Raw genomic sequence first — 20,330 nt, forward strand, 5'->3', positions numbered from 1 at the left:
CTCTGGTGCAAATTACTGACCTCTGTCATCATTTTAGGTGGGGGAACTTGCACAATCGGTGGCTGACTAAATACTTTTTTGCCCCACTGTATATGGAAACTCCTTTCCCTATCAGCAGGACACAGTCAGCTCCATAAAGCAGTGGTTTTCCCAGGTTTGGTTGGAACAGTTAATCTGGTTTGCATGGATTTTTCACCCATCATCAATGAAAAAGAGCCACAACTATAAAAGTTAACTTTGGGTATGCTTTATAAATGTTAGGAAAACAGGGGAGAACACCAACAGGAATCCTCATAAGCTATGGATTTTATATAAGACAAAGTATGGAGATTCAGAAGGTCAGAGAGTTCAGGCAGCAGTGAGAACAGGCCTCTGATTGTCTCTCACTGCCAAACAACTGAACTTCCATCAGAAATAGGCTGCTTTTGGGGCTCCTGAAGCCCCTCGGGCTGGCCGTGGTTGCTCAGGAGCATCAACTATTTTATCTCAAGTGCACAACTCGTGGGGTTTTTCTGAAGCTCTGACTTTGATCTCTGCATCCATCCAGCTTCAATACAGCTTAACCCTTATCGCTAGCAGCCCAGAGCCCGCCAGCATCAGGACCACCGCAGACAGATTTATAGGCAGGGGCCCCCCCTGTTACTTTAAACATGTAATCCATTGCAGATTATTACAGATTACTGGACAGATGCATCAATAGCTGTCATAATTATAAATGAATACTTTCCATTTGAAGTCACTACAGCTCCTACAGCATGCATGAACCACTTTTAGAGGTCCCCAGACAAAAACAACAAGCTGGATTGTTTCGGTCTTTTATCAAACATTTTCAATAATCAATAGTCATTTTTCTTTTAAGAATGGATAATCCAGAAATCAATACATATTCGTTAAATGTAAAAATAAGTCACCACACTGATGATTGCACAGTTTGACTGGACTCTAATTTCAGCATTTATCATTTATAGCATGAAGCATGTTGTAGACGTACAGCTTCACCTTCTGGCTGCTTCTGCAGATAAACACAAAGCTGAGTTGGTGTTTTCAGGCCGGAGTTACTGTAACATACCGTAACTATATCTGGAAAGGATGAGGATTAAACTCAACCTCTCTAAAGCATACATTTTATTTGTTCTCTCTTGCCGTTTGGCTCTTACAGTGCTTGGAGTGCAGTTTAAAATAAAGTTTGGTTTCATTATGGACTGTATGTCTTAATGGATGCTCAGTAATCAGAAGAAGTAGATTCTGTCAATCTGAACAAACATTTCATCACTAATCCAACTGACTACATGAGTCTCAGCTGACTGCAGGTTTCAAGATCAGGTTTCCCTGATCTTAAAAAACGTGCTATTGAAGAAAGACTGAAACTAGCACCGGCTCAATTTGATAATTGCTAATATGCAAAATGTCATGACCACTGATTAATGGCTACGAGTACCATTCACACAGAGATGGGGAATGCTTGCAATACAGTGCCAAATCACAACAGTTGCCTCAAAGCGCTTTATATTGTATTGTGTATGAGTAAGCACCTAGCAACAGTGAGAAAGAAAAACTCCCTTTTAACAGGAAGAAACCTCTGGCAGAACTAGGCATCGAGTTGGGAGTCATAGGAGGACAAAACACACACTGTCAAAAAGAGATGGAGATTAATAATAAATAATGATTAAAATGTTGTATAAATACAAAGACACGGCACCCTTAGGCCCCCTCCTCGGTTCAGAGATGGTCATTCTCTTTTCACACAAATGGCTTCCTTGACTCCTACCAGGATGTGCACATCCTCATCACTTACTGGTAAATAGACTGGTTCTCATACAGCACTCAAAGCACTTTATGCAACATGCCTCATTCACCCAAGCACTTTTTTCAGTGCTTAAGTGCTTTCTGTCTAACATTCACAAAACGTCAGGTCAGTATCTTGCCAAGGATATTTGGCATGCAGACTTGAGCAGCCATGGGATCAAACCACAAACTTTTGGATTAGTACATGACATGCTCGACCTCCTGAGCTACAGCCAATCACCGAAGGAGTGGTCACTAGCTTGTAGGCATAATAAGACTGCAGAGTCCTGGCCTGATGAGGTAGCTCTTCTGTGTTTTCCCATCCTGTTGGCCAGAGCTTGCTTGGTTTCCACAATTTATAATTCACAGTAATCCTCTGGGCACTTCACCATGTACACGATATTACTTTGTTTCCTGTTACTCTGTTTTCCTTGGGGTAGATCGTTTTTTAGCATAGCGTGTTTTCTGGGTTTGAAAAATTGAGTCTCAGCTGTTCCGAAACTCCTGACACATAAGGGCTCACCAGTGGTTTTCACTTAGGCGGTGGCTGTCCATACTCTTTCCTGGATCGCCTGGAGCATTGTTGGGTTATCTTCCCAGCTCTGACAAATGTCCAGCTGACAACATTTATTCAGGGCCTTCTTGATATGATGTTCTTCTGCTTTGCTGGCTTCTGTATCTGTGGGGATGATGTTCACACTGTGCATCCTGATGACAACTAATTTGTGCTCCAGTGGGTGATGAGAGTCATGCCTTAATGTATCCATATGCATTGGCCTATGGTACACATCAGCTTTTCAGTACTAGTTCCACAGTCTAACAAACTCAATGGCTTGGTGGTGTTTCAGGATAGAATATTGGAGCCCTTTTTTACCTACATTGGGTAAAACTGGTGCAACCATGTTTCTGCCTGTAGTAATGGCAGTTGTGTGTGAAATGTAGACAGAGGACTAGTCCTGATGTGAAGGGTATGGTCACCCTTTAATGTCTTATGAACTACCTCCACTACTCCAGTAACTGGAATGCAAGTGAGAGAGATTCAACGTCAAACGAGACCATTGTTTTTATCTTCCTCCATAATGTCTCGTACTTCTCCACAAATATCCAAAGTGTTCTAAATGTTGTGCTTGGAAAATGGCTGAGGACTGAAGCCAAAAACCTGGGAGGATGTTATCAGTTTGTATATAAAAGATGGCCCATAATGTAACCCAATGGTAGGGCAGTCCTGATGTAATACCTTGCCTTCTTGGTGCTTAGAGACCAGATGTGACAGATGAGGGTTTGATCTGACTGAGAAAACAAATGGGTAAACATGCAGAATAAAAACTATCCTGCTTTGTCATATATTTTACTCTAAATAGTTTTTTTTACTCTAAATTGTAATAAATAGTTTTTACTGAGGACACACATAAAAACAGCTGAGAAAGGCAAACTGAGGCTAAACCCCTGTTCTTCTAAGTTCTTACCTTTCTGTGTGCACAACATTTAAAATACCCAGCAAACATTTTTGAAAATAGTTACAAAATGAAAACTAAGCTATAAGCTGATGTCTGAGAAATAATGCTGTCTTCTGGGTGTCACTTGAGCATGTTGGACTTTATAGAAAAGCCAAGGTTATGTACATAATGTATAATTAGCTAATCACATGGCAGCATTTAAGCATGAAGACATGGTCATGACATTCTGCTGGATTCAGTGTGAGCATCAGAAAGACGAAGAAAGGTGATTTAAGTGACTGTACTTCAGAAACTGCTGATCTCGTGATATTTTCCCACACAACCATCTCCAAACTTTGCAGAGAATCATCAGACAAAAAAGAGAAAATACTGAGTGAGCAGAGGAGAACGGCCAGACTGCTTTAAGCTGATAGGAAGGCAACAGCAATTGAATTCTAGTTGCCACTCATTGCAACCAAGGTATGCAGAAGAGCATCTCACTCTTCAACAACAGAAGAAGGAGAAAACCACAGCAGGTACTACTCCTGTTAGCCTAGGAGAGGAACCTTTGAACCAAAACAGAAAATTGGACAACATAAGATTGGTGACCATGTCCAAAACGGGACTAATCCCGTAATAGCAACGTTGAGGGCCAGTGAGTGTGTATAACAAACCAAATGCATGCTGTTTCTAATAAGAAAGAAATACTTTGGCTTTCTTCATAATAAGAGTTTTTCCAATAAGCCAGACTATAAAAATGTTGATCAGTAAACTCTTGAATTTTATCACCAGGGCCTTATTGGCAGCTTCACCAAAGGACTGTTAGGTTTGCACAAAGCAAATACAAGCTGTGACTCTAATACTAGGCCAAATGATTTCATTTCTAAACTAATAGGATATAATTCCATTTTTTCAGTCTTACCTTCTTGCCTCATTATGAAATTTTGCACAAACTCACAGAAGAAACTAAATTGCTGTTTATGAATCAGCTGCGGATTGGAGGTTAAAAGTCGAACCGGTAAATCAGGTTCTTGATGCATCACTTGGGCTCTTCTGTGTGTATTCTGTCCTTTACCTCTGGGCTGAAGTAATCCAGTCGGGTGATTCAAGTGTTCAGTTCTTGCCCTGTTAGCAGACAATGCTAATTTCAGTTGTAAACTGTGAGGAGCTCCCTGAGGGGTTTACCCCTCAGAAATAAAGCACTCTAATCCCTTCCAATTATTACCTGTTGTCTCGGTGACACAAGATTTAGAGATAGAGTTGCTGAGTGCGCTCTTCATGATGGCAAAATATTCCAAATCCACTGATTGCTTTGCTAACCAAAGCCTAGATCTGAATCTGATGGGAATATCTGGCTTTAAAACCTTCTGCTGGGACCTGCGGCATGATCACTGTTAATGTATATGATAATAATAATAAATGTGGGAGTTCTTCACTATGAGCTCCACTTTACTCTGAAATACCAGCCCCCTCTTCCTCCTCTATGCTGGTACTGTAAACTGTTTTCATTAAAGTGGAAAGTCGTTGAATTTCTGATGTACTTTAAGTGTGCACGACTCGTTTGGTGTCTGTGGCATGTTCTCAGCTTTGCTGTGTTAGATTCACTACACGGGAAACCAGATGCAGGTGAAATATAACCACAGAAAAGTTCTATTTTCTGTAAATGAGCTGACTTTAAACAGTTTGTTTCCCTGTGAATGCACACAGTGTAATAATGTGGGTTCAGTACAATCACCTCCAATCTAACGTCTTACTGCTGCATAACTGTTTCCTAAGCTGAAAGGTTTTTTTTCTGTAATTGTTATCATTGATTCCAGCTTGTATCTCCTTTTTATACAGGTGTTGCTTCTTCTTATAAATAAAGTGACTTGTCTAAAAGACTTTAACCTGAGATTTGGCGTTCTTGTCACGTTCTAACTCAAGCAGTCATGAGAGGACCGGGTGCAGAAAAAGTGAGAGAGATGTAACAGAAGAGCATCTGTGGACCTCCGAGGGGGAGGAGGAAGAAACACACGACATGAAAAAGATCTCCACGATCGCAAACTCTCGCACCTTTCCAAAAAAAGAAAAAAAAAGATGCTTAGGGGACTGTTTGAAGGAAGGAATGAAGGAGCTATAGGCTCCGGAGGACTTTGAGGATTATGAGGACGTTCACATTCAGAGGCGGCGGCCTGGTGCGATGGGCTCAGGCCTGTGAAAGCTCCTGGATCAGTTCTGCGTTCCTGTGAAGAGTGATGGACAGCTAAAGTTCACCAAGACTTTGTTCTTCCTCATACATGCTGACCACGTGCATGCATCCATGACAAAGGCACACTGCTAATGAGAAATGATTTGATGTGAGCACCACAAGGGGGAAAAAAACAGTGTTTCTCTTTTTGGTTTGGTTTCAGTTCACCCAGAGTGTTGGTGCACACAGAGTCCTCACCCTGGGCTCAGTCTGGGTTTGCATAAAGAAGTCACTGCTTTAATGTTACACAGTGTTACAGTGTCATTTCCTCACAGTCAGGAATGTAAATCAAGCCAACACTTTGAAATATGACCTGCAACTAGGGGCATAATTAACCTGTAATTAAATGGGATTACAATGTATTTTATTAGAAATTACAATGTAATTATATTTACTTACAATTGCTTAATGAGTGTAACAAATCAGGTCCTTACAGGAAACAAAGAAATAAGTATACTGTAAGTGATTTTAAGTATTGCATAGCTTTTAAAATAACAAGAATGCACCGATTTCCAAATCTCATGAAGCTTTTTTCTAATTTAAAACACAGAAAACATACAAAATGTTAAAACTTAGAAAATTTAAGAAAAATCTGAGCTAATAATGAATTTAAAGTGTGTGGTGTTATAAAGAAACAGCTGGAGGAACTTTTGGGAACTACTTAGGTTAATTAATTAACCGAAACATTAGTTAATTAATGTTCATTAATGTGACTTGGTGTATAAAAAGCGTCCTCTAAAATCATAGAGAGGCAGAGTTTCTCAGAGGTAATGATGGGCAGAGGTTCACCAATCAGCAAAAAACTGCACCTGCAAATTGTGGAACAGTTTCAGAGTAATCATCAACGTAAAACTGGGAGAGATTTTGAATATCTCATCATTTACAGTGCATAATATCATTAAAAGGTTCACAAAATATAGAGAGATCTATGTGCGCAAAGGACAGGTAAGTGCATAAATATTGTGTTTGACACCCCAGATCTCCTTGGTGAGTAACATGAAGGCTCACACAGTGGACATATTAAAAGGAAGCATAAAATGTTCCCCACACTACTAATATCCTACGAGCCCTTGAAGTAGTATTTGGCGTTTTTTAATTCCACCTTTTATTTTCTTCCAAGTTTGCTTCAGAAGAACAGGAGAAGAAATCCAAGGGTTCAAAATGCAACCAAATCAACTTTATGTCTTCTCCAAGTGTCACAAAATCCAAATGTGTTACGATTTCTCTCTACCACTCTCTCAGTATCAGTGACATCAGCACAAAACAGATCAAATTTAACAGACAGGAAAAAGCGTTAGTGTCCTGCATGTTTTTCCATGTGGATTTCACAAGTGAACGGCAGAGGGCAGCATTGCGCCACCGCTGCCCAGCTGAAGACGAAGAAGGCGCTACCGGCATTATCTCGGTGTTTTTCGGCTGGAGGACCTCTTTGTTGTGTGCTCGCACTAAACCCAGCCGTCGGTGGGAGTGAAGATGTCCTCGGTTGGGTCTTTCAGAGAGCGCCTCAGGCAGCGGATGTCGGCTGTGGGCGATGACCTGTGCTCGGCGCTGGAGGAAACCACCGTCCGGTACGAGGCGCAGATCGAGCAGCAACGGAAAATGCTGGATGTCATCTGGAAACCCGAAGTAAAGTTATACAGAATAGGTGTGTAAGATCCTGATTTAACCACACTCGGTGTGACTGCGCTGTGTTGACAAGAAGGGGCGAGGACGGTGACACCGAGGGTGTTGGTGAGGAACAGGACAGGGCGGAGATCAGCAGAGTCTGCTGAGGAGGTCACCAACAAAAAGCTATAAAGCTGCAGGCAGAGACAGTCTGCTGCACCCAGACCCCATTATTAAAAAACAGAGGAAAGGGTAGAGTGCAGGGGTGTCAAACATATGGCCTGGGGACCCAGAAGTGGCACGCTAAAGAGTCCAATCCTGCCGGGCTATGCAGTAGTGGGTGGGACCACTACAGTATCGTATTACAGTATTGTGTGTGAAAATACAACCCCACCAAATACAGCATCCCCTGGATTAACACAGGGTTTATGGTCCAGGACGTGGAAAATCTGCGAATCAGAAACCATGTGTTTATTTTATTATTTTCATCAATTTAAAGCCATAAAAACCCTCCTGACACTTTTAAAGACACTTTTGAGACACATCTGTATGTATTCAGCAGGGTGTTTCGTATATAAGACGCCTTAAATGCATGGAAAAAAACACCTTGCTCTATAGGCTGGATCATCAATGTGGTGTTCAGCGGTAAGACGATATTTATATTGTTATGTTTTTTTAGGCTAGAAAATGCTTATTTTACCGCAAAAATGGTTCAAATATAAAAATATAACATTACCTATAGGCCGCAGAAACTCGCGGGAACAATGTAGGGAACTTACGGAAGACAAACAACCCAAAGCGTCAATTCTGTTGCACTAGTACCGGCCTGATACCAATACCAGCGTTGCTATCGATACTTGGATTGGGTGCGTTTGTATTGGTTTCTGTACTGACCAATCATGACACGACAGAACTTAAAAGTAAAACAATTCTTTTACTGGTGTAGATTGCAGACTGATCGCTTGCACACCGTCCAGAGAGTTACTTTCTATAAACTATGCTGCTACACATGGAAAATTTAAAAAGGTAATTTTAGGTAGTGAAAAGCAGTAAAATGTTTGTTTCCTCTGAAGGTTTTGTGCCTTTTAAAGGTTCTTGTGTTTGGTTGTTTTTGGTAGGTTTTTAATCAGAAACAGCTCCATTTTTTTTGTCGCTTATGCTAGCCCAGGACACAGTGCCACAGTCTCAGCTGAAGAGCACAGCTCTAACTCTTCCAAGCCACCTCCTCCAACTCTTCTAGGGAATAGAATATCTTCAGTTTGTTTGAGGATTAAGCTGGAATCTCCTCCTAATCAGATGCTTGAACCGACCCGACTGTCTCCTTTCAATGTGGATGAGTACCGCTCCTTCCTGAGATGCTTGAACTCCTCCCCGAGGCAGCAAGTCAAGCGTCTTCCTCAGACTCGGAGGTGCTAATACTGGAAACAGCTCCAGTGCAACCTGCAGGCCAATGTTCAGTGAGGCCAGAACGACGACTCCACCAAACCCTACAAACCCTCCACCTCCCTCGGTTACATCTGAAAACTCTCTGTGAAAGTTATGAACAGAATGCCCCAAACGAATGATTACCATCTGTGCCATCAGACCTCTGCTGTTACTATAATATATTTGTTTTGTGTTGTCCTTTCATCACTCTCGTCACTTTTTGTGTCTGTGTGTGTGTCTCCCTCCAGATGACCCACACAATCAAGCTTTTAAGAAGAAGTTGGAGGTTTCCAACCAGGAGCAGAACTCCAGTGTGGACCAGAAGGACTCAGAGGTCACGGATTAAAGAGGACGAGGAGAAAACCAGCACCTGGCATGAGGGACAAGCAGGAGGCTAATAACTTTATGGTGACTCCTTACTTATCTACGGGGGGAGTAATCAAAGGGCTGTTTGGTTCTGACTGCGCATTCTTCACACATTTACGTTCCCAGTGAAGCCTTCAGCACATGTCCATACTGACACTAAAAGTTGAGTTTCTTTAGATCACCGGGCAACATGTTTCTCTTCCATTTTTGTTGTTTTCATATGTTGATTTATTCCAGTTTGGATCCTGATTCACACAAGGTCCTGGAAAACCTGGTAGGTTACTGAGGGCAAGAACTAAACCAGGTCTCTGTGGGCTGAACATCCCTAACAGTGAACCAGAGCCAAAGACAGCTCTGCCATAGATGAGAGCCAAGACTGGGAAGAAAATGAGCATGCTGTTAGCTCAAAGAGCAGCAAAGGTACAGACGGTACAGAAAAAGTGTGCGAGGTATTTGGGGGGGAAATGTGTTGAAGGTTCAGAATGAAGCCCACTTCTGAGGAGTTGTTTGATAGGGAGCCAGATGTTGGTGATTATTGTTTGTGGGGTTTTCTGTTGTTCAAAGTGAGCGGTGGGCTTTTTTCTTTGTGGCTGATTATAAATCTGAAAATTGATTAAAAAACAACTTCATTTAAATATTTTGTTGCCATTTTCATTCATTCTAAAATTTTCTGATTGTTGTGACGGGAGCTCTGTGAAAGAGATGTTAATGCTTTAAAATGGATGTTTGGTTATTTTTAAAAAGACTCATTGCCTTTTCATCTGCCACTTTATTAGATACATCTTGCTAGTACTGGATTGGACTTCCTTCTGCCTTCAGAACTGCTTTAATTTGTTATGACATAGATTGAACAAGGTGCTGGAAACATTCCTCAGATTCTGGTTGATATTAACATGCTAGCATGTCCAATTTTGGTGAGCCCCTGCAAATTGTAGCCTCATTCTTTGACCTTGGCTGATAGGGGCAGCATCCGGTGTGCTCTTCTGCTGCCGCCAAGATGCTCTTCTGCATACCTCAGTCGTAACAAGTGGTTTTTTGGTGTTACTGTTGGCTTCCTGGCAGCTTAAAGCAGCCTGAGCATCCTCCTCTGACCTGAGACCATTCTCTATAAACACTACTGGTTATGTGGGAAAATCCCAGTAGATCAGCAGTTTCTGAAATACTCAGACCAACAACCATGCCACGTTCAAACTCACTTAAATGACCTTTCTCTCATATTCTGATGCTCAGTTTGAACTTCAGCAGGTTGTCTCAATCATGTCTACCTAAAATACACTGTGTTGCTGACATGTCATTGGCCGATTAGATATTTGCATTAAGTAGTAGCTGATGTACCTAACAAAGGTGGCCAGTGAGTGTAGTGTACAGTTGTGTTCAAAATAATAACAGTGTGTTTTAAAACATGAGTAAAGCTCAAAATCCGTATAATATTTTTATTTCCATTCATTGGGAACACTGCACATTATATTTTACATCAAAACATGAAGAACAAAGTATCAATATTTCAATTACTTTACAGAAAATGAAGCAAAACATGATACTGGGCTGTTCAAAAAAATAGCAGTGTCTGCATTTTTCATTACAAACTCAAATATTTACTCAATAAACTGAAAAAAAACATTCAGATTTAGCATTCCTGTGAATCACTAAGCTAATATTTAGTTGTATAACCACTGTTTTTGAGAACTGCTTCACATCCGTGCTGCATGGAGTCGACCAACTTCTGGCACCTGTAAACAGTTATGCCAGCCCAGGATGATTTGACAACCTTCCACAATTCCTCTGCATTTCTTGGTTTTGCTTCAGAAATAGCATTTCTGATGTCACCCCACAAGTTTTCTACTGGATTAAGGTCCGGGGATTGGGCTGGCCACTCCATAACCTGAATTTTGTTGGTCTGGAGCCAAGATGCCGCTCGCTTACTGGTGTGTTTGCGGCCATAATCTTGTTGAAACACCCATTTCAAGGGCATTTCCTCTTCAGCATAAGGCAGCATGACCTTTTGATATAAGCAAATTGATCCATGATCCCTGCTATGCGATAAATAGGCCCGACACCATAGTAAGAGAAACAGCCCCATATCATGATGCTTACACCACCATGCTTCATGGTCTTCAGCGTGTACTGTGGCTTGAATTCAGTGTTTGGGGGTCACCTGACAAACTGTCTGCGGCCCTTGGACCCAAAAAGAACAATCTTACTTTCATCAGTCCACGAAATGTTTCTCCATTTCTTTTTAGGCCAGTTGATATGTTCTTTGGCAAATTGTATCCTTGTTTTTTTTACATAACATCATACTATACTATTGAACACGCCCATTTCACTTAATTCAGTTACGCAGACTCGGGTGCATTCATATCATGAGTGTTGGGTTGGTTGGTTTCTCTGACTCTACTACACCGACTGATAAATTATTTGCTTTGTAATAATATGATTTGTACCAAAATACTGATTGATCTGGTTACTTCTGTTGGACTGTCATTATTTTGAACACAACTGTACCTTAAGCTGCAGACATGCAGTTGCGTCATTTGACCTGAAGAGAGCACTGTCGATCTGTTATTGAAAAGGCATCTATGCAGTATGTCACTGTCAGTAACTCTATAAACAGTTTAACCACAGAGGTTCAGCCTTAGTGTTACAACATCTATTCATTATAGCAGGAGGACTGATGGTGAAGCTCTTCTGTGTGATAATATTTCATGAGGAAAGAAGCTTAAGTTTCTGTGAGGCTTGTACTGAAATCATATTTAACCCCAACAGAAAAGATAAAATAACACATTTGCTAAGTTATGTGACAAAACCTAAAGTTAAACATGACTGAAACAAAAATAGGTCATTTGTTGTTTTTGAGATATAAGAAATAACACACAAAATTTAAAGTCAGCATGTTTTCAGATATACAGAAACGAGTCACTATAATTCTGATAATGTAAGTAAATTGTAAGAACAATTGAAAGGTGCCTTTTGTTTATTTGAATTGCTTTATATACTTACAGGTCATTTCATTTGCATTAAATATTAATCATATTTAATTTATTAAGCTGACTGTCTTAACACAGACCTATTCTGCTCATTTCAAAGTAACCTTTTTCTCTTGTACCTCGCGCAGCTTTTCAGTTCCAACCTCTAAAGTATGTTGTTTCAGAGCCTCTTCCTTAAGGGCACTTTTTTGTTAAATACTGCGCTATATAGTGAATCTCAACAGAATGTCCTAAACATCTTTGTATTCTGTTTAGGAGATATCAGATTAAATTTAAGTAGGACTGGGCTGTACTTCTGTGTAATCCCAGTTTATTTATTTATTTAGTTTAACCACAAGCTGTTAAGTAAGTGAAGTTTTTTTTTATTTAGAGTGTTGTGCAATAAAATAAAGTCTAGTAATAATCATAATTAAGTATAACGTTAAATTTAAACACATTAATTAGCTGTTAAAAAAACATAACTAATTCATTAATTAATTAAAACAAAAGAAGCATATAACCAGCTGTGAAAAAGATGATTTGTCTAAGCTGGTAAACGTGGCATTGCAAGTTATCTAGACGAGTTATCTAGTAAGCAAGTGTTTAACTGATTCTTTAATGTATTTCAGGAGGAAGTGCAGGGGCCTTAGTGTTACTGGAAAGGTCATTGTTAGGGTCACTAATCTGGGATAAGCCGGTGGGGTTTAAGACATATACAGCTGAATGTCATAAGCATAGAAATGATAAGAAATGTCAGAATGATGTCCGATGATGGCAGCTGAAAGAAGAATGCAGGAAAAAAAATTGAGCCTTGAGGAACACCACAGGTTGGAGAAGCAGGGTTACAGGATAATTTGCCAACAGTCTAACACAGAGTCAGAGATACCAGCCAAAGTATTATTTTAAGATTATTAAGTAAAATTTTGTGATCAAAGGCAGTACTCAGGACTAGCATAGTGAGCACAGAACAATGCCCTGCATCAAAGTCATTCAGATCATTATAGACCCATTAAAGAGCACTCTCAGAGGAGTGTGCTCCTAATAACAGGGTTGATGAGGGTCAGAAATCTTTTATTTACTTAACAAGGATCTGAATAGACTTTTTACAACTTTGTCACAAGATGGTGCAGTGAGTCAGCATAACCTTTATTTAACCAGGCATGTGATGAAGAGCAGATTATTATGTAACGGTGTTGGCCCCAGGAGGGGGGGGTGTTTAACAACAGCACACTTCTAAAAAAAATTACAACATGACAACGAAATTTAAGAGACGACCATATTAGGAAGAAATCTGCTCTTTATGACATCATACAGAGCCAAGGCTTGAAAAACAACTGCCTGAAGCTGACCATTTAGAGCTGTTGAGTCATATGTATTACTTGTACATTTTTAAAACTTCAGTTAATGTTTAATGTTTAATATGAGGATCCAGTACTGGAACAGGAGATCTATATTACAGAAAGTTAGGTAACACAAATTTATTTTGACATAGTGGAACAAACCTATAATGAGAGTTTTTAAATACATGTACTTCACACCTGTGGAACTAAAAACAGCGATCACTATCAGAAGATTACATCATCTGAGTACTTCCTGTGGACTTTTATTATGACAAGGACACAGAGGAAGACTTCTCTTGCCCTTAAAAAAAGAACAAAGTCTCAGCTGTTGGGTGGCTCCACCTCTCCTCCTCCCTTTTCCTCCACCTCCTGTAGTAGCTATAAAAGTGTGCGTGTCACACACTGATGAGACTTCCCTCACAGAGATCTCATTATAGGTGCACTGTGAGAACCTGCAGATTTGAACTACTTCTTCTCCTTGGAAAACAATTAAAACAGCACAATGGTGAGTATCAATCCAGACATTATTTACTGTTATTAGTACAGAACTGCTTCTATTCAGCTGTAATTACCCCAAAATGCAACATATTAGACTTGAAATTTCTTCATAATTTAAGGTTTCCTCTTATATCTTCACACTTTCTTCTCAAACCCAAGCTTCAGTCTACTATTTCTACTCTACTGGCCCCAGGCTGCTTCTCAAAACACATTTCTGTTTTTGGCGCTGATGCAGGAAATACCTCCTACCTCAGCCACGGAAAACAAATGTATGTTTAAAACATAAAGTCAGTCAGTGGAAACAAGCTACCGGGTAGCTGGCTTCAGCTCCGGCTCAGGGGAAGGTTAACTTTTTCCATATGAGGCCTGGAGGACTGTGTGTCTGTCAGGAGGGGCGTGCTTGTTTGCCCGGCTGGTTGGGAATGCTGATGTGGCTTCCAGCAGGCCGCTTGTGTATTTTGCATTTATTTTTGTTCAGCAGCGTGCTCACAAGCTGCAAAAACTCCAACCTCCGGGGTCTTTGGAGTGCACAACGTTTTGAGCAAAGTTGCTCGAAATGTTAAAGATAAGGGAAATCAGCAGAAACTGTGCATAAACTTCAGGACTCTGACCTCCCCCCCCCCTGACTTTTGCTCCCTTTGCAGCAGTTAGTGGTGTAACATTTGCAGGTCATTTGGAAAATGCAGGCAGACAGAAGTGATTGAACGCAAGAAAACGGTTTCTTGTGACACTTCCTACTGAGGAGGGGGAAGTGCAGAGAGCTCAGAGATTCAATTCCACCTTAAAGAGTGAGCTTTAAGTGAATACTTGGCATCGTCTGGTTTGGACGGCTTCTGATTTGTCCACCCGGTTCCTTCTTTCACCAAAATACACACAAACAACAACAATCCACTTCACTTTCATCCGAGGAAACCAGAAAACTCCAAAATCTTTAATGACTCATAGCCACTTCTGCATTTTTGTTTGAGCGCGCACTCTTGCAGCACAAAGCTCTCTACTGTGTTAGCTTACCAGCATGGAGACCCGGACGTCAAACATGACGTGGTTTCAGTCAGGGGACGAGATACAGGAAGCACAGTTTCACTCTAGACACCCCCCTCAGCCCCCATGTTTTCCTGGAAGTGGGTATTTCAAGGCTGCGAGGCATATTGCAACACCAGCAAGCAAACAGGCCGTCACGCCCACCTTCCTCACATTCAGCCAACAGATGTCACAACAGCTCTTGCTGAATTAGCTTCATATATGTTTGCAGTGTAATGTAATGTTTGCAGAGAGGCTGGAAGCGTCAGATTGTTTGCAGATTAGCGGAGTAAAAGTGTAGCCGTCGCTCTCTGAGGGTCGTCTGAATGACACTGAATGACACTCAAAATAGCTGTCTACCATCGCCATACTTAGCAGCTCTGTCATGGTGACCCTATCCTCCCCTCCTCCGCCTCTGATCACGAGCCTTTTACAAAGGAGGGGGACGGTGGTGGGTGAAGGGATCATAATTCACAAGAAGCCCAAAGCTGAGCTGATAAATAGTTTTAAATCATGCTTATTGAGTGTCTGAGCTTGGTTTGTGGTGACTAATCCTAACTTTTGGTTTCTTGCATTCAGAAAATTCCTGAAATATCTCTCCACTGAAATCCCTTTATCTCCTCAAATGTAAAACATGCCTCGAGACTGATTATTAGCTTAATCGTATCTTATATAACGAACATGCCTGGCGGCATTGTTAGGGTTTCTTTAAATGTGTTTGTAGGCTTAGCCATAGGTTTAAACAGGCATGTTTGGCTTTAAGAATTTGAGATCCGCTTTCCCACTGAGACACCTTGTAAACATGAAGCTGTTTCTTATCCATCAATACATCAGGGTGTGAATACCTGAAGTCTTGTCTTAGCAGGTATGAGCAACACATGACGCATGTGCTCTCGTTTTTTCGTGGACAGATGGTCATCTGTTGACAGGGAAACTGCTGGGACAATGCAAACAGTGTGGAACAAAATCATCTGCAGAGATAAATATGACTCGGGTTAATAATTCATGAACGAGGCTAATTTCATATCCATGTTGCTTTTTGACAGCCTAAACTGGTTGGCTGATGTTGCATCCTACTTTCCCTCAGGCTGCTTCTGCACGATGAGACCAAACACGTTTTCACTCTCACCCACATCTTTTATAAGCAGCAAAAAAATACTTGAGCAGGGAGTGGAAGCACTTTGGACCTTACACACACTTTGACAAGACTGTGTTAATCACCACTGCTTGTAAGTCTAAGGCAGCGGTCCCCAACCCCCGGGCCACGGACTGGTACCGGTCCGTGAGTCATTTGGTACCGGGCCGCGAGAGTTGAGACTCGGGTGTGAAATGTATGGTTTTCAGGGTTTTTATCAGTTTTTAGCTTTATTTTGTTATCATTTTTTTCATTAACTCGGTTTTCCTGGGTCTTTTCACGTGTGTTATAAATAAATCTTCTTTTTTTCAGTACCGGTACTAGTTTTATTTTGTTGTATTTATCCGCGACACCTTAAAGGCCGGTCCGTGAAAATATTGTCGGGCACAAACCACTCTGTGGGGTTGGGGACCACTGGTCTAAGGCAGTGATGCCTGAGAACTATAAGATTGCAGATCCAGGCAATACTGCCTCACATATATACATAAACACACACACACACACTTAAATCTTTTAATAAGTGGTACTGAAGATTCTATGATGTCCTATATGAGGCCTATCTTGTTAGCATCATCAATGCCTTCAAACTCAATTTAAATTTACAGCAGCCCACATGGACAAGCCAAAAAGTTTTATGGTCAGACGAGATTGAGCTGTTTGACCACAGTGACAAGAAGTATGTTTGGAGGAGTAAAGGTGAGGCTTTCAAACCTAAAAACACTGTGCCAGCTGTCAAGTATGGTGGTGGTAGCATCATGCTCTGGGGCTGTTTTGCTGCCAGTGGTACTGGTACACTGCAAGTGGATGGAATATTGAAGGAGGAGGAACTTCCAAATACTTCAACTTCACCTCAAATTAACAGCTAGATCAGAGGTGTCAAACTCCAGGCCTTGAAGCCTGGTGTCCTGCAGGTTTTAGATAACACCCTGGGTCAAAACACCTGAATCAAATGATCATTCATTCATTCAGGCTTATGGAGAACTCAGGACATGTTGAGGAGGTAATTTAGCCATTTGAATCAGCTGTGTTTGATCAAGGACACATCTAAAACCTATTGGACACCGGCCCTCGAGGCCTGTAGTTCGACACCTGTGAGCTAGATGGTTGAAACTTGAGCACAGTTGGGTGTTCCAACTCTGCCAGAAGCTTGTTGATGACGACCAAAAGTGTCTGGTTGAGGTTCAACTTGTTAAGGGAAATTTGACCAAATATTAGTCGGAGTGTTCGTTTCTTATTTGAGTCTGTATTTATACTGTTGACCCTGTGTGGATTAGAGAAATCCCAAAATACTTTCAAACTTGTGGCCCCTTTTCTTCTCTCTCTTTTAAAAAAACACCGTGATTAAAGACGTATGCTGTACAATCATTCCACCATGTAAAAAGGGGAGTTTAAATAAAATCATTAAAAGTCCCAAATTACCATGAAATTTATGCCAGTGATTAGTGGATGTAAACTTTTGACAACAGCTGTATATTAGAGCAAAAATAAGAAGAATATTAATGACTAAAATGTCTTTTTTGTTTTCTTCCTCTACAGCGTGAGTGTATCTCCATCCATGTTGGCCAGGCCGGTGTCCAGATGGGCAACACCTGCTGGGAGCTGTACTGCCTGGAGCACGGCATCCAGCCAGATGGCCACATGCCCAGCGACAAGCCCACCGGAGGCTATGACGACTCCTTCACCACCTTCTTCAGTGAGACCGGCACTGGGAAATACGTCCCCAGAGCCATCTTTGTGGACCTGGAGCCCACTGTTATCGGTGAGGGTTTTACTCTGAGCGGGTTTTTAAGACCTAAGGGTTTAGGGCGTCGAAAGGTTGGTGGGAGCTGTTATTTTATTTGTCATTTAGAGTTTAAAGTGATTAACTTTTTCAATCAGTTTTTAAAAAAGCTAAAAGACTCCTTTCATGCTTTTTGTCTGAGTTTTTGCTACGGTCTGCAGACACAGGCAAACTGTGAAGTATCACAAAGCTGTCATACAGTGGTTTGTCATCGCACTCTTTTATAAATAGACTAGATTGCAGACACAATGAACTAAGATAAGCCTCACCCTGAAATGTTACATACTTTCAATGCTCAGCATTTGGCCGCAGAGGGACCCGGTTAAAGTCCAGCTGGTGAACATAGTGGAGCATTTAGTAGTCGAAGAGCCCGATGTTTTTCCTCAGGAGCTAAAAAGAGGGAATCTCAACTTCTGTTTATCGAGAGGACGTGAGCTCGGCTCTAAGTGGAGCTGATTCTTATGTAGTGGGCAAATATTTGTTTCTGCTGCCCCCAAGTGGCCAAAAAACTCATAACGTGTGTGTAAACTGAGCTATAAAAATGTCCAAAGCTATGAAGTTAAAACTAGTTAATCATTTTCTGTTATCGGTAGCAGGTGGTTCCAAGACAATGTTGATGCTGTAACAGTCACTTTTATGAATTTATCTCCTGGCCAAAGTTCATTTCAAATCATTCAAGTAGGCTGGGTTTCTCTGTAGCCCAGCCCACTTGAGTTTAAATCAGCCAGTCAGATCCACTCTTCTTCTTTCACTCAATATTTTCATTATGCCTTTGCAACTACAGGTGGAATTAATACAGACTTAGAGCTGCATCAAGAGTGTTAATATTTATTGCATGTTGGCTCCTTTTTATTGTTTACTTACACCCACAAAAGCAAAAAAGAGCCTTTGTAAAGTTTCTGTTCTTCCAAACGCCTTTAACAGAAACTACAAACTGGACCCAAATTACCTTCAGGGGGACTCTTAATGTTTTGGCATCCATTTTAATAGTGCGGTTCGATTTTTAAGAGCAAATTTTCTCACTCAGCATGAACAGTCAAAGCATTGCTCGCTCTCTCTTGCTCTCCTTCAGATGAGGTCCGTACAGGAACGTACCGCCAGCTCTTCCACCCTGAGCAGCTGATCTCCGGGAAGGAGGATGCTGCAAACAACTACGCCCGCGGCCACTACACTGTGGGAAAGGAGCACATCGACTCTGTTCTTGACAGGATCCGCAAACTGGTGAGAGAAGAGCAGAAACCTGGAGAGATTTTGAGTGTGGGGCTGCTGAAATAAATGGGCTTTGAATGTTGTTTTGTATTCTTAAATTTTAATATGTGCCTTTTTCGGTCAGTCTGACCAGTGCACAGGTCTCCAGGGTTTCCTCGTCTTTCACTCCTTTGGTGGAGGAACCGGCTCTGGTTTCACCTCTCTGCTCATGGAGCGTCTCTCTGTAGACTTTGGCAAGAAGTCCAAGCTGGAGTTTGCCATCTATCCAGCTCCTCAGGTGTCCACAGCTGTGGTGGAGCCCTACAACTCCATCCTGACCACCCACACCACCCTGGAGCACTCCGACTGTGCCTTCATGGTGGACAATGAGGCCATCTATGACATCTGCCGAAGGAACCTGGACATCGAGCGCCCATCTTACACCAACTTGAATCGCCTCATCAGCCAGATCGTCTCCTCCATCACCGCCTCCCTTCGCTTCGATGGAGCCTTGAACGTGGACCTGACAGAGTTCCAGACCAACCTGGTGCCCTACCCTCGCATCCACTTCCCTCTAGCCACCTATGCCCCTGTTATCTCAGCAGAGAAGGCCTATCACGAGCAGCTCACCGTGGCTGAGATCACCAACTCTTGCTTCGAGCCGGCCAATCAGATGGTGAAATGTGACCCTCGCCATGGAAAGTACATGGCTTGCTGCCTCCTGTACCGTGGTGACGTGGTGCCCAAAGATGTCAATGTCGCTATCGGCAATATCAAGACGAAGCGATCCATCCAGTTTGTGGACTGGTGTCCTACAGGTTTCAAGGTGGGCATCAACTACCAGCCCCCCACCGTGGTTCCTGGAGGAGACCTGGCCAAAGTGCAGAGAGCCGTGTGCATGCTGAGCAACACCACTGCCATCGCAGAGGCCTGGGCTCGACTCGACCACAAGTTCGATCTGATGTACGCCAAGAGGGCCTTCGTCCACTGGTATGTGGGAGAGGGAATGGAGGAAGGAGAGTTCTCAGAGGCCAGAGAGGACATGGCTGCCCTGGAGAAGGATTATGAGGAGGTCGGCGTCGACTCGTTCGAAGAAGATGAAGAGGGGGAGGAGTATTAAAAACAGGAGGTGTATATTTAAAAAAAGAGCTTTTTTCATGTCATTGTTATCAGTCTCATGCAGAAGCAGTTTAATGACTGTAGACCACTAATAAAGACTGCAGAGCAGCAGTTTGTCTGAGCTCAATCCCACGGTGTTTGGTTTTATTGAAGAACGACTCTCCACTGAGAGAGACTGTGTCTGTATCTTCTTTTTCTAATAAAACTCTTTGCACCTATCAAGCTTGTCCTCATCAACACTTTATTAAAACTCTATGATGCAGATCTATAATGAAGGTTTAGAAGCCAGGCACTAAAAAAAAGGAAAAGGAAGTTATAAAACCATAATGTGTAATAGTATATGTTCATATGCAGATTCATTATTACAGTACTGGTTTAATAGACCAATAAAAAGCCCTTCTTAGGAAATGTTGAAGCTTTCTGGTCCAACGAAAATGGCTTTT

General features: G+C 41.8%; 1 protein-coding gene across 1 annotated transcript; it reads left to right on the plus strand.

The window, feature by feature from the left end:
• The first annotated feature begins 13,514 nt into the window (after positions 1 to 13,514).
• LOC102310614 (tubulin alpha-1C chain) lies at positions 13,515 to 20,106 on the plus strand. The gene is made up of 4 exons (XM_005919874.2): positions 13,515 to 13,652; positions 17,337 to 17,559; positions 18,653 to 18,801; positions 18,914 to 20,106. Exons 1-4 carry the CDS (start codon positions 13,650 to 13,652, stop codon positions 19,886 to 19,888), a joined length of 1,350 nt encoding a protein of 449 aa, XP_005919936.1. The 5' UTR covers positions 13,515 to 13,649; the 3' UTR covers positions 19,889 to 20,106.
• Positions 20,107 to 20,330: the final 224 nt, after the last annotated feature.

Source organism: Haplochromis burtoni, unplaced genomic scaffold, assembly GCF_018398535.1.
Source record: "Haplochromis burtoni strain Fernald_Lab_line unplaced genomic scaffold, NCSU_Asbu1 Contig_39, whole genome shotgun sequence".
Classification (NCBI taxonomy): Eukaryota; Metazoa; Chordata; class Actinopteri; order Cichliformes; family Cichlidae; genus Haplochromis; species Haplochromis burtoni.

Coding starts and splice junctions, on each gene's coding strand:
- LOC102310614 (XM_005919874.2), top strand. Junction 17,560..18,652: donor CCTGGAGCCCACTGTTATCG/GTGAGGGTTTTA, acceptor GCTCTCCTTCAG/ATGAGGTCCGTACAGGAACG. Junction 18,802..18,913: donor TTGACAGGATCCGCAAACTG/GTGAGAGAAGAG, acceptor TTTTTCGGTCAG/TCTGACCAGTGCACAGGTCT.